This window comes from Musca vetustissima, unplaced genomic scaffold, assembly GCF_032173495.1.
Source record: "Musca vetustissima isolate MV318-11 ecotype Yass unplaced genomic scaffold, APGP_CSIRO_Mvet_v1 utg14086, whole genome shotgun sequence".
In the NCBI taxonomy this organism is placed as follows: Eukaryota; Metazoa; Arthropoda; class Insecta; order Diptera; family Muscidae; genus Musca; species Musca vetustissima.
The window spans coordinates 502,778-517,359 of record NW_026887531.1 but is presented as its reverse complement, the minus strand read 5'-3'; the positions used below and the strand labels follow the sequence as shown (position 1 = coordinate 517,359).

General features: G+C 41.5%; 1 protein-coding gene across 1 annotated transcript; it reads left to right on the top strand.

Annotated features, from left to right (window-relative positions):
* The first annotated feature begins 941 nt into the window (after positions 1 to 941).
* LOC133335114 (serine-rich adhesin for platelets) lies at positions 942 to 12,969 on the top strand. The gene is made up of 6 exons (XM_061543420.1): positions 942 to 1,003; positions 3,892 to 4,075; positions 4,148 to 8,562; positions 8,614 to 12,085; positions 12,164 to 12,748; positions 12,821 to 12,969. Exons 1-6 carry the CDS (start codon positions 989 to 991, stop codon positions 12,880 to 12,882), a joined length of 8,733 nt encoding a protein of 2,910 aa, XP_061399404.1. The 5' UTR covers positions 942 to 988; the 3' UTR covers positions 12,883 to 12,969.
* The last annotated feature ends 1,613 nt before the right edge of the window (positions 12,970 to 14,582 follow it).

Sequence of the window (14,582 nt, the reverse complement as noted above, 5' to 3'; positions counted from 1 at the left end):
TCTACATCCATCCAATCAACCAACATTCGGCATGCACCAGCTCCTCCTCGGTACCACATTTGTGGCAAGTGCGGCAAATCGTTAGTGGTAACGTGATATATGAGTTGCCTAATGATCGTTTATTGTTTTTAATGTGTATTGAATAGAAAAAATAAAGCAAAAGTGTAATAAAAAAGCGAGAAAGCAAGCAAGCAAGCAAACGGCAGCAGCAGCAGATGAAAGAAAGAAAACAGCATAAAAATAACCTGCAATAATACAATCCTCCTCGATCAGAGTTGCCATAGAGTTGACTTTTTGCGCAAACAAAAGTGTTAACAAACGAACGAAGCGTGTGAACACAACGTAAATATTAAAATACCCCCAAATGTGTGCATTAAAAGCAAAAACAATAATAATAACAACAACAACTGCATATAATTTTTGGTTCAAACCGTTATTAAGTGTTTTTTGGATGTTTCTTCCATGCGAAAATGGATGCAAACAAATTGTGGTCAACGATTTAAAATCTAGAATTTCTTCATTGGGGTTTCTTCTGTGAGCATTAAACACAACACAGCACAACAGGAGCAGAGAAGAAGAAGAGTTATTACTCCCCATACCAACCGCACACCACATACACCCGTACCCCTGCCAACAACACTCATTTTCAAAATCATCATATTCAATCTTGTTAGCTTGCAAAGCAGAGCAAAACAAAACAAAAAAATAATACTAATAGTAATCGTAATATTTATAAGCAAATGCAATTGCCTAATTCACATAGGTTTGTGAAAGAAAATCATCGTAGAGCGTTTTTTACTAATTATATAATTAGTATACGTACGACGCACTGTAAAAGCAATTCAAATTTAATTTAAACACACAAAACAGAAAGATATTTAATTAATAGCAAAAACCAACAATTCATCTTCGAAGGGAGTCTGTCAGTCAGTCAGTCATACAAAACAGGAGAGATCCCCGTCAAGCGTGATTGGTGTCGTGTGATGATATGCAACTTAAACAGGTAATTTTTATAGGATTGGCACGATGGTGGCGAATATGATTTAGAAAATGTGCTGTTTTATTTTTTTTTTTGCGTATGAAAAACTGATATATGAATAAAAAATCAAACTTTTGTGATTGTATTTGATTTGGCATATCGGGAAAGCAGTTTTCCGATTAGCACGAAAGCTGTGTTGTTTATACGGAAATTCATACCAAAATAATATATAACCGAGTGTTTAGAAACATTTTGAGTGAACAACTACCAAGTTTGTGAACAAGAAAATAAATGTTTATCGATTAATAAATAATACGAATAAAGTTGACGTATTCGAGCCCCCATATATTTTTGTTTATCCATTTGTGTTTTTGACAATAGAACGAACAAACGAATGAACCCCGTCACTGTTGTGTGGAATACGTGATTGCAAGACGCATTTTTTTGCGTCAAGTGTGGCAACCCTGGCATTTAGTTTATTTTCAATCAAGTTTCAACTCGCTACTCGGTGTAATTTTCACTCTTCGTTTTGTTTTATTCTTTTTCTTCCCGTAGTAGTAACAAGTAACTTGTGACGAGTTTTTTTCTTCTTGTGTGTAGAGTTTTATCAAAATGGCGGACAATTATTTAATACTAATTTAAATATTTAATTATATACATCTGGTGGATATACAATTGTTTTTGTTGTGCATGGCAAATCAAGAGAAAATTGTACAATCCTGTACTTTTTTATAACATCATTAATTCAGAGTAGTGTATGTGTGTGTGTTCCAATTATTCCAATGCGAAGTTTCCAACCAAAAGTGAGTGCACTATAGCTGTCTCATTCTAATGCATGCAATGTTATATGCCATGTATTGGAATGCTGCTGGTGTATGGTCGGTCGGTCGGCTGGTTGGTTGGTCCATAATCGTTAATATGTGATGAAGAAAAAAAAATTACTTGGTTTTCCCCCCGAAATATTTTACAAGAAAAGTGAATGCGTCTAAAAAAGCAAGGAGATCATTTTATATTGTTTATACAGTCGGCATGCAAATGCATGTCGATTGACCAGCAGATGACAATAATTTGCATTTAAAGAAAAAAGTAAATTATGTAGAAAAAAGAACAATTAATTTGCTCGTCAACTCGTTGCTTTTGTGTCAGTGTTGCCGCATGTTTAATTAGTTGGAGTGCAATTGAAAAGTTGCCAGAAAATTTTATAACGAGGCGGATTTTTTTTTTTCATTCATAACCCACTAATGTAAACACTAAATAATGAGAGCAGCAAACAATCAAAATAATGTTGTTTTCTTTATTTTTCATATAATAATATTTAAGAGTAAATAAAATGCATTAATCTGGTTGTGCATTGCAGTTTGCAACTTTCTGTGACCACTTTTCATTAGAAAGAATAACAAAAAAAAAACAATATTTAAGGTTGAAAACCTTAAATTATTTTCAATAAAACTACATTCACATTTTATATACAAGATTTAGTAATAAATCAATATCAGGAAAATGCCGGTCCACTAAAAACAAAAGGCCCTGAGCGAAGACGTGTTTAATATACCCCAGACCAAAAACTCCTTTTTAATGTAATATTTTTATATAAGAAAAGTCTACTTTTAAATATATTATGGCGGGGGTATCAATTTTTTCTTGCGGAAGTCCCTAATTCCAGAGATAAAGGCCTCCAGAGTTTCTTTGTAATCCCTGGATTTCCCATTCAGTTTAAAATTGCTAGGGAACAAGTCTAGTTTAGGGCCCTTTTACCAAATGTAGTCCTTGGGGCCCTAATTACAATGGTATTCTTTTTTCTTTGCGGAAATCGGTATTTCCGGAGATATGGGCCTCCAAAATTACGTTGGGCCTTGTATTTTATCATGAATTGTAAAATTTACTACCGCAATGTGGGTATCAATTTAAAGCGTTTGAAGCCCTGATTACAAAAATATAAAGTTGTTATAAAATAAGTTCACACATTCTGAGATATCTAAAATTCCGTGGGACCCTTTTTTAATTTTGAAAAACAGTATGGGTTTCTTTGGGATTTAGGACTTTCACCTACGGACAGATGGTGACTACGGCTACGCGTCCGAATCTCTTTAAAAAAGAAAAGTGTTTGAGGGTAGCCAGGCTTCGGCCGGGGATTTAAGACTTTCTCCTATGGACAGGTGGCAGCTACGCGATCGCATCTCCATTTAATTTGAATAGTGTTTTTGTAATCAGGACTACTTCAAACGCTTTAAATTGATACCCAAATTGCGTCAGCAATTTTTTAAAAACCGTAAGAAAATATAAGGTCCCAACGAAACTTTGGACTACATGTGGTAAAAATTTCAAAACTATCCTCGAGGGGACTCTAAACTAGACTTAAGCCTCTGAATTTTTGGCGTCCATAACTCGGGAACAATTAACTTCTCCAAGTAAATAATGTCGTCATGTATGTATGTCTGTATATTAAATCGAACCTTCCGTATTAAATGTCCACAAAGCAGTATTGATCATCATATTTTAAAATAAAATCAAACTGGTAGTTTCCGTATTAATCATGTTTGGTCCTATTTACCCTTTAACGAGTTGCAACGCTTTCAATTAGGATATAAAACATGTGAGAGGTTTAGTAATTTCATAGGGTGTGACTATAATTTTTGTAGTTTTCTAAATTGTTGGTCATTTAATTTATTTATGAGAAGGGTCGTACCCTTCTTAGCAAACCATTGAATTCCTCATAACCCTTAGGGTATTAATCTATATTATTAATCAGTCTCGAAAAGCAATGTTTACTATTACACAGTACAGATTTATCGGTCAATATTTGGTTTTAAAGATAAAATGATGTTAATTTAAATAAAAAATGTCAAGATATTTGAATTCGTAAACAACTTATACTGTTTTATCTAATAGAACTATTTTTTATGTAATTGCAGCAGCTTGAACCGTACATGCGGATAACAGTGCAAATCCCTAAGGATGCGGCGCAGAGGTTACGCCAATTGGCAACCGAGAGCAATGCAACTTTACGGGCTCTCGGCATTAGCTCCGTACAGTTAGAAGGAGATTCTGTGATATCACTAAATGTTGGTGGACAACAAATCGATGTAAAGCCCACAGGTACGTATAATCGATCGATGACGCCTTTCTTCAGATTTATTTATTTATTCGCTTGTCTCATTCACGTTATAGATGTGTCATCGATTTTAGGCCCTGAGACGTCAGGAACGTCTTTGGGTGGTGGTGTTAGTGGCGGAGGAGGTGGTACCGTCAGTGACGGTGGTGATATTGGCGACTTATCACAATTACTCAATGTTGGGGGCGCAGATATTGCAGCGGGTGTTGGTGCAGGAGGAAGTTGTGTTAGTGGCGTTGTCGGTGGTGGTGTTGGTACAAATAGTGCATTTGTACAAATGTCACCAGCACAGCATCAACAACTGCCACAATCATCGTCTTCAATACTGCAACAACAACAACAACAGCAGCAGCAACAACAACATAGAACAAATGTTGTTTCAGGTGTTGGTTTCGGACAAAATATGGTGGGGCCTTGTGAGACCAACACCGCGATGTCACTGCAACACCAACAACAAATTATGCAACAGCGTAGAAACATAATGCTTGGCGGACCCAGTACGAGTAATGCTGCTATTAAACAACAACAACAGCCAACATATGGCCCCACCGGGCAACAGCAGCAGCTGCAGCAACAACAGCAGGGTGTTTTTAAATCACCGAATACAGTTTGCCCTATGGATGGTAAAGTACCCGTGCCGCCATTACCAGTTGTCGGCTCCGGTGGGTTTGGCAATACTTCGAGAGAATTTCCATTTGAAAGTATGCGCCAAGCTCGAGTGCTGCAGGGTCGTGATAATGCCCTTAACGCTCCTGGAAGTCAAAACGTACCAACACCAGGTGGCATACCGTTGGCATCGGGCGGTACATCAACTGCTGTTGCTGGTCTTCAAGGAAACAGTGGTGGTATGCAACAATCAATGATGGGCAGCGGCCAATTGGGACCACCTCCAAATGTTGCACTGAAGGTGATAAAAAATCCACAAAGTGGAGAAATTTTAACAACCACTATTGGTTCTCCAGCTGGCAAGGCGCAGTTCTTGCAACCACCACCCCCACCATATCCGGGTGTAGGTGTAGGCAATGTAAATTCCCCCAATTCTCCCGTGGCAAATGCCCAGATGGCAAAGCAGGCACCAAGCTATTTGCATTCGAGAGTAGTAGCTGCCTCTTCGTCGGGACCATCACCAAATGCCATGTTGTCTTCTTCAAGTGGTGGAGGTTGCAACAACAGTAATAACATTGCCATGTCGTCGCCACTCTTGGTTAATTTGTTGCAGAATGATAACAGTTCGATGTCATCTCAAAATGGAAATCATATGAAACAATCACCGTTGACTTCACCCCAACAACAACAATCACAACAGCAGGCCTTAATGCATCAACAACAGCAACAGTCCCCAATGATGGCTGCAATGAATAGTCCCCAACAGCATATCATGAATTCACCCATGAGAACAAGTACTCCGGGTATAGATTTCATGATGACACAACAACAGCAGCAGCAACTTCAACCTCAGGTACAGCAACAGATGTTGGCCGCACCGGGTACACCTGATAATAGTTTAAACGTGCCTTCTTCACCCACTGCGACAAATGCCATGCGTAACACACAAGGTCCGACGCAACAACAGCAAGTTATGGTAAGTCCCAGCAGCAGTATATATGCCCAGCAACAGCAGCAACGTTTCCAACAACAGCAACAAATGTCACCCCAACAAGCGGCATTGCTGCGTCAGCAACAGCTGCAAAGGCAGGCTGCCAATGCAGGTGTACTACAACAGCAGCAACAACAACGCTATATGCAGCAGCAATCGCCACAACAACAAATACTGCAGCAATCTATGGGCCCGAATGCAATGCTGGTAACGCAACAGCAACAACAAATGAGACAAGTACGAGTAGGCAATTTGTCGCAGCAAACTCCCCCATCTCCATTGCAACAGCAACAACATCAACATCAGCGTTTAATGGGCATGACGCCCGGACATCAGCAACAATATATGTCCATAAATGCTGGCAATATGTCACCAGCAACTGCACATTCACCAGCCTCCAGTCATCATTCGTTACACAGCCCCCATATGACTCCACATGCACATGCCCAGCAGCAGCAGCAACAACTAGCATCGCCTTCAACCACACCCGCCCAATCCCCACTCAACACGTCACAAATTGGACAGCAACTGCTGCCACCTCCGCCTTGTCCGTCGCCAGCGATACAGCACAATGTGAATGCTGTCCCTGCGCCACAACCTCCGCCCCCGCCTGTTCCTGCATCTACACAACACACAGTACCTTCTTCACCTTCTGCCAATACAGCGGGAATAAATGCTGTGCAGCCGCCACCACCACCCGATTACAATCAAGTAACAGCAGCAGCAGGCAACTCAGCCTCCTCCTCCGTTTCTAGATGGCCTGCGGCATTGACTAAGCCCATGGACTCCAAAACAAAGAGTAGTTTCCAAGAGTTTGCTCGTTATCAAATGCAATACAATTTGCAACAGCAGCAGACCCAGCAACAAGAACAACAAATTATTTCCAATATTGCGAATTCATTGCCCGGTGCTACGCCTGCCCTTACTAAAAGCAACGAAACGGTGGCGACTGATGGCGGTGGTGGTAATAATGTAAATATGGCTGCCGCAAGCCAAACATCATCCACCAATGTACCTGCGTCAGGAGGCAGCAATGCCATAGTGGATCCGAACAATGTTGACGAGTTGGCTGAACATCTCATCTCGTTGACAGGACTAGATGCACTGACCACCAACGATTTGGATGCCCTGCTGCCTACCCTAAGCTGTGATATCGATTCATCTTTGAGTTTTGATGATAAAAACGAATTGGAATCTTTGCTGCAGGATGCCAAAGATTTGGATCTGGATTTAATTGAAGGTATGGATATTGATGAGACGGCTGCTGCGGCATCTTCGCTGTTGGCGGGCGATGAACAAATACCGCCAAATGTTACATTGGCAATGGAACAAATGCAGCAATCGCAGCAACAGCAGAATATGGCTCCGCAGCAGATGATGCAGTCGCAGCAGCAACAGCAGGGTAGTCAATTAATGCAGCAACAGGCGCAGCCACAACAACAAAGGACAATGGTACATCAACAATCACAACATATATTGCAGCAACGTCTGCAACAGCAGGCGCCTAATATGCAACAACATACCCATCCCCATCTTCATCAGCAACAATCACAATCCATGAACCAAAATCCAGTGCCTCAACAACAACAGCAACAATTTCTTATGAATTCAAGTCAGCAACACCAACAACAGCTGCAAAGACAATTTATAATGCAGCAGCAACAACAACAACAGCAGCAGCAACACATGGCCAATCTAAGTAATGTATCGGCATCGTCCTCCACAACATCATTATCGAACACGCCCAGCACTAGACCACAATCCCAACAAAAACAATTCCTTATAAATCCATTAACTGGAGAATTGGAACCTAGTCCAAGCGATGACAGTGAAACGGAGGCTGAGCAAGAGACAATGAACACTCCTCACCACCACCCCCACCATCAGCAGCAACACCCTAACCTCAATACATCTCTAAATTCAAGTTTTACTCTAAACAATAGCGCCAACTCGGGCAGCATTTATGACCTCTTACCGAATTCTGTTAATTTTTCTGAAGACTCCAATTCAAATTCGTGCAGTACCGCCTTATCGAAGCTCTCTGCCTTGGACCAAAATAATAGTGGTACATTAACACCTTTACCCATGGGTGCTGGATCGGATACGGAGCGTTCACGGGACTCACTGATATCGAATAAATCTCAAAAGAACAAAAAGTCAAGGAATGTCTCTGCAACGGCGGCGACATCATCCAATAGCAGTGGCGGTACAATGGTCAATAAGTCAGGGGCTGGGGGGCAGGTTGATATTATGGGTTCACCTCGGTCGGCATCCTCATCACCATCAGTGGGTGCCATGTTAATGGGTGGCACTGGCAATATTGCCAGCACAACAACGAGTGGCAACAAAAAGGCCAAAAACAATTTGCTGAGAGAAAAGTTGCAACAGGGTGTTAGAGAAAAGAAGAGCAAAGAGGCCAATGCCAGTACACCAAAACCGAAAAAGGAACGCGCTAAAGCGGGCACAAAATCCAAAGCAGCCCTGGCTGCGGCAGCTCAGTTGGCAAAAGGTACTCCAGGGTCTGGCGGTGTTGTTTCCGGCAGTGGCACGATGTTGAGCACGCCTATGATGCAAACTCCAACTGGTACTGGCGGCAATCCAATGATGAATCATGCCCAAATCGAAAGTTCGGCAAACATGGTGACTACAGAAAAAATAAAATTACGCCTAAAGTTGGAAAAATCGGAACCTGTTTCACCTGCTTACAAGGTAGATGTTTCCTTCGGTAGTGATAATGTGTCGCAGCAGCAGCAACAACAACAGCAGCAGCAACAGTCTCAAATTAATGCTCAGCTTTTGTCGAATAGTGTTATGCAACAGCAGCAACAACAGCAGCAGCTACAACAAGGCCTGCATTCCCATTTTCAGCAAAATGTAAATTTTAGCAATTCTCAACAGCAGCAACAACAGCAGCAGCAGCCGCAGCATCAACAACAACAAATTCCAACAAACCCGCCTCCACAATACCCCATGCACCAACAACAAGGTGAGAACATGTTTCCCCAACCTTCATCGTCTGGTGTAAGCACAAGTAGTACAAACACCACGCCAAGCAGTACAGCAGCCACAACGCCGGCCACCACACCCACAGAAGAACCCCGGGTTCCACCGTTGCATATTAGCTTGCGGGGTGGCAAAAATTCCATTGTTATTAAGAACTCTCGCAAGGAACGCAAGAAAGCTCAAAATACCAATAACAACCACCACGATCAGGATGCCAATAGTAGTGGTGATAAATTAAAAACTCCATCACAGTTGAAAAGGCCACACAATGTATCTGCTTCCTCCCAGGACACAAATGCGACGACAGCTCCTGCTATGGAGGATCCAAGTAGTGGGGGTGGTGGTGCCGCAAGTGCGGGTGCTAGTGAACCCAAGCAGCCAAAAATTGTACAACACATTATAAAATCAACTCCACCACAAATGAATGGAGCATCCCCTACTAGTTCCTCTTCATCATCCAGCTCCTCCACCGCCAATGTCGCCAATGAACCGAGCAAAATGCTCAGTCAACAGACGACCACTGCTGCATCATTGCTGTCGGGTATAAATGGTATAACCATTAGTGCCATGCAAAGTTTAGATAACAATAAATCTCAGTCAATGTCCCTGGTGGCCGACAGTCAAGGTCTGGGCTCCAGTAACATTGGAACAATAAGTCATTTGCCACCACAACAGTTGTTGCAACCCTCAACACAACAGCAGCTGGCCAAAATAACTTCACTACCAAATAGCATTACTTTAAGTACAATTGCTAATCCAAATGGAAGCGGTAGTGGCAGCGGAAGTAGTGGCAGCAGTGATGGGGGCATTGGTATCACAGCTGGTGGTCTGAAACACAACTTGAAAACGACGGCGACTATAACACCAATTCAGGGAAAAGCTTTAACAAAAAACCATAAGCCACCGTCGTACATTACGGCGGTTCAACAATTGCAATTCCAAAAACAACAACAACAGCAGCAGCTAGCTGCACTGGCCGAAAAGCAGACACAACAACAAATGATCGCAGCTGCTGTGACAATGTTACCCAGTGCTACAACCTTGAAGCGGGTGGAAATCACGAAGGTAGAAAGAAAGGATGCATCCGGAAAGGTTATAGAGCATGTACTGGTAAAGTCAAATGAACCTGTGGCGGTGTCAACAGCATCATCTATTCCATCTGTACAGATTGGTGCCTCCAATGCCGCCAGTTACAGTACATCAAAATCTGCAACATTGCTGCAAGGTACCACCACTACAATCAAGGCAACCCAAGTAGTAGCAGTTTCTTCAGCATCGTCGTCTTCAAATTCGTCAACGCCTACCGTCGCCACCACAGTAAACACAACTGCATCACAATCGACAGTAGTATCGACAAAGACAACGGACATAACTCCGGTTGGCACGACAAATATAGGAACTGGAACGGCGGGTAGCAACTCTGAAACCCTCAGTCTGCAGAATTCCATAACTAGTGGCGCAACAACGATGACAACATTAGCAACATCGACAGCTGCGAATGGCGGCAGTAACACCAGTATGAGCTATACATCCACCTCGTCATCATCGTCGTCGATATCCCTTGCAACAACCTTAAGGAATTCACCAGCAAGTACCGGAGGCGGTACGCCAGCACATACCAACAGTACTGGGGGCGAGGATAGTGGCATAGAGTCCATGGATGCATTATCAGAAAAATCACCCCATCAATTGACATCTTGTAGTCCTCAGTCATTACAGCCACAAATGCCAATGGAAAAACTACCAGTACAAATCCTGGCGAAATCTGGCGGCAATACAAACCCCAATACAATGACGACGACGTCGCCCTCCTTATCAGTAGCTGGGGTACCAAAGACAAACGAAGATATAAGCATTGCCGATGATGAAATTGAGAAGGCTTTGGCCAAAATGGAAGGCTTCACCGAAGATGATCATTTGTTGGGAACAAATACAAGCACAGGAAGTTCTAACGATGACAAACTGCTGGTGGCTATAGACACACCCAAAGTAAATGGTGATCATTCGTCAATTTTTGGAGACGACGATGCGGCGGATGATTCCGTTCGGCGGAAGGATGGCTATCATCATGGAGAGGACGACGACGATGATGAAGAACTAATAAAAAATCTAACGGCCAGTATAATGGAGGAAGAAAATGCAGCCAAAGAAAAACTAGAAAAAGAACTCAAAGAGCAGGAAAAGAAAGAGAATGAAAAACGCAAAGAAGAAGAGGATAAGATTAATAGCAAAGGTGGAGGAGGAAATGTTAATAAAGAGACACCAGCTACACCAATGGCCAAATCTAAGACAACCGTTGAAAGCCATGTGACGGCGGATCCATCCACAAAAAAGAGTGAACAGCAGCATGTTAAGGAAGTTAATTACAACAATAATTATGACAAGAAGGTGGAAGTGGAATCTATGGAGAAAAACAACAAAGAAAAGGATTCATCGAACTCCTCCAGCAAATCCGAAGAGACGGCTATTAATAGCAAAAAGGACAGCAATTCTTCGTCACACAAATCAAATTCAACTGCTGATAACGCCAACAACAAGGAAGATGCTGCATCCAAAGCAACGGAGTTATCTATAAACCTAACACCTATATCCATAGAAATTCCTATGATTCCGACAGATATTGATTCGCCACGCATTCGTACAAGGGCAAGCAGTCGTCTGGGTAGCCCGATGGACACTGTAAAATCAAGTCCTTCACTGCTTGATGGTTCAACAACAAATGTACAAAATGCTGGAGCGAAAAATAAACATGTAATGGCTGCAAAATCTTCGTTGCATGAACGTGTCAGTGTTAGTCCCAGAAATGCCACATCCAACAACAACAACTGCAACAATAATTCAGCAGCATCTTCAGTTCCATCAAATCATCACACGCAGCAGCAACACCATCAGTCTAACAATAAACGCAAACGTTTGGAATCGGATAGCAGTAGCACAGCCAGTCTCAATGAATCGGACGCTAAGCGTGCTCGCAGTGGTAGTAATAATACAACTAGTGGCAGCGGTGCTGCTAATTCGACGACATCATCGTCGTCATCATCATCATCGTTGGCGGTTGGTGGAGGAAATACTACGGAATCTAATAACAAAAAATCGGAAAGCTTGGATAAAAATAATTCTGCCAATAGTACTGGTGCCACCAAGAAGATGGAAGAGTCTTCCGATTCGGATGAACCTTTAATTGAGGTTGCTGGAAAAGTAAGAAATTCCAAAGCGGCAGCTGCTGGCAGCATTGAATCATCTACAACATCCTCATCGTCTAATCAACAAAATGTCTTGGTTTCCAACAACAGTAATGCTAGCGGTGGTAGTCCAACTACAACCGTATTGGAAAATAACACGGAAAAGACTACAAGACATAGTCGTGCTCATCATCAGCAGCATCAACATAATAGTGAGTATTTTTAGAAAAAAAAAAAATTCAGATTTAACAAAAATACATTACATTAATATTTTCTTTTCTTTTTTCTAGAATCGTCAAACAATATAATAAGCAACTCAGCTGCAACAAATAACAACAACAATAATAACAATAATGAGTCCAGTGGTGTTAATTCTACAAAAACTCAAAAGCATCACTCCAGCAACAACCATGGAAATCAAGCGAATGAGAGTACAGCAACAACACCAACATCCAATGCAACAAATTCAGCGCATGTAACACGAGGTGCTACCCAAGGGGCAACCACGAATACCACCACTGTCACCAGCAACGCAACTACAAATAATACACACCACACTACCAACACAGTGGTGGGGACAGCAGCAGGTGCGGCTGCAGCGTCGTCTAGTGGCAACAGTCCAAGTGATAATGAAAAAATTGGTACACGCCGTAGTGTTCGGGCGTCAGCTGCTGCCAATAAAATGATTTACACCCGGGGAAGTAGTAGTGGTGGTAATAATACCATAAATGCCTCCGCGGTTGGAACGGCTACAGCAAATAGCGGCGGCAATGAAGTACACGCCAAAACAACAGGGCATTCAAAATCTGCTGCTGCTGGCAGTGTTGCTAATTCGGAAAGTGTTGCAGAGGCACGCAGAAAAACGCGTAGTGCTGGTAAGTGTCGATGATCGTGTGTGTGTTTTTCTTCTTTGTATTTACAATATTTATTTTTGTTTTGCATTTCAGTCATCGGAGAATCTTTGTTGACTGAAGGACGCCGAAGAAGAGGGTCCAGAGACTACAAGTGACCATTGTCTTGCGCCTCGGCTATAGGAACTGAGGATAATTACGACTTTTACGTATTCCAAGATGATGACTATGATGATGAGGAGGATGATAATGTGAACGCGGGAGTACGTGGTGATGATGAACAACATTCCCCAAACATCAATTTTAGCACAATTTTCCATATGTCCGAGGCGCAGGATCAACAACAGAATGAAAAAACAAATAGTAGGTCGTTGGTAGTGCTAGTGGAAGAGGAGGATGACGATGACATTGACGAGACCAAAGAACTGATGAATACCACCACCAACCAGCAATATTTCGGATACACTGATGATGGTGGTGTTGATGATGATGAGCAGGGAGCAGAAGACATTGATGAGAATGAGCCCATTGAATTAATGACATTAGCCAATGATGTGGCCGCTGCAGAAACAGCAAATTTATTGCTACCCGAAGAACGTCAATCGAATTTTGTGGATTTCGATGAATTCAACATTTGTCTTACCAATATTCTCAATGACGATGATGTCGATGTTGAGGCGGAACTTTCGCCCTCAATTGTTATTGGTGAAACTCTAACAAACAATGAGGAGGAGGTGGTGGATGAAATATTTAATAAAAAGAATATAACAAGAGCAGTTGGTAGTGAGGGATGCAGCAACAACAGCAGCAAACGCGATTCAAATAGGAAAAGTAACAATAAAACCGTGGGAAATCATCGCAACAATATATTGAATATGATGGAATTTGAACACATGGAGTTTAGTTTTGATTCGGAAATGAGTGAACATGCGTTGGAAATATCAACACCACCAGTCAATTGTGGCGATGATGATGATGATGGTGAACAAAACTACAACTCGACAAAGAACAACATGCATTTTATGGAATTTCTACAAGAGGATAATTTTGTGGATCAATTGCCACAACATATGGATGGAATTAGGAATCCCTTGCAAACAACTGCAACAGCTGTATCGGCCTCAGTTACCACTACCACCAAATCTAATAAGAAAGACAACAACAACATCGGCGACGACGACGATGATGGTGATGATGATCATTTAAATGTTGTCGCTACATCTGGTGATGATAATACCACCATCCCCCGAAGAGCCTTAAATGTCATTAAACGCAATAATCATAGTATTGTAAATATATTTCAATAATATATAAAAGAATTCTTATATATTTATAAATTAAATATTTTATCATAACTTTAATTTTCCCTTCCCAACCCATGCTGCTGTTACTATCATGCATACCATTTCTGTCACTCACTACGCGGTCCTCATCGTAAAAAAAAAAACATTTCCCCCATTACAATATGCCCATAGAAAATTTCTTTTGTCTACAATTTCATTATAATTTTCTAGTCAATTGTTTTTTATTTTTTATAACATTTTTGTTTTATTTTGAGTTCTCTTTTCTGGAGGCATATTAAATTCGAAAATTAGAAAAAAAAGAAACGCATAGAAATTGGCAAAGAAGAGAAATGTATTTTCTATAAAATATGTCTATAAACTTCTACATATATTTAAATCAGCGGCTGCAGCGTCGTCTAGTGGCAATAGTCCAAGTGATAATGAAAAAATTGGTACACATCGCAGTGTTCGGGCATCAGCTGCTGCCAATAACATGATTTATATCCGGGGAAGTTGTAGTAGTGGTAATAATACCATAAATGTCTCCTCCTTCGGCAAACAAAAAAGAAATGTAT

Excerpts from the sequence above, each read along its gene's own strand:
- LOC133335114 (XM_061543420.1), top strand. Across the intron at positions 4,076-4,147 it reads AATCGATGTAAAGCCCACAG|ATGTGTCATCGATTTTAGGC; the intron begins GTACGTATAATC and ends TTCACGTTATAG. Across the intron at positions 12,749-12,820 it reads CAGAAAAACGCGTAGTGCTG|TCATCGGAGAATCTTTGTTG; the intron begins GTAAGTGTCGAT and ends TTTGCATTTCAG.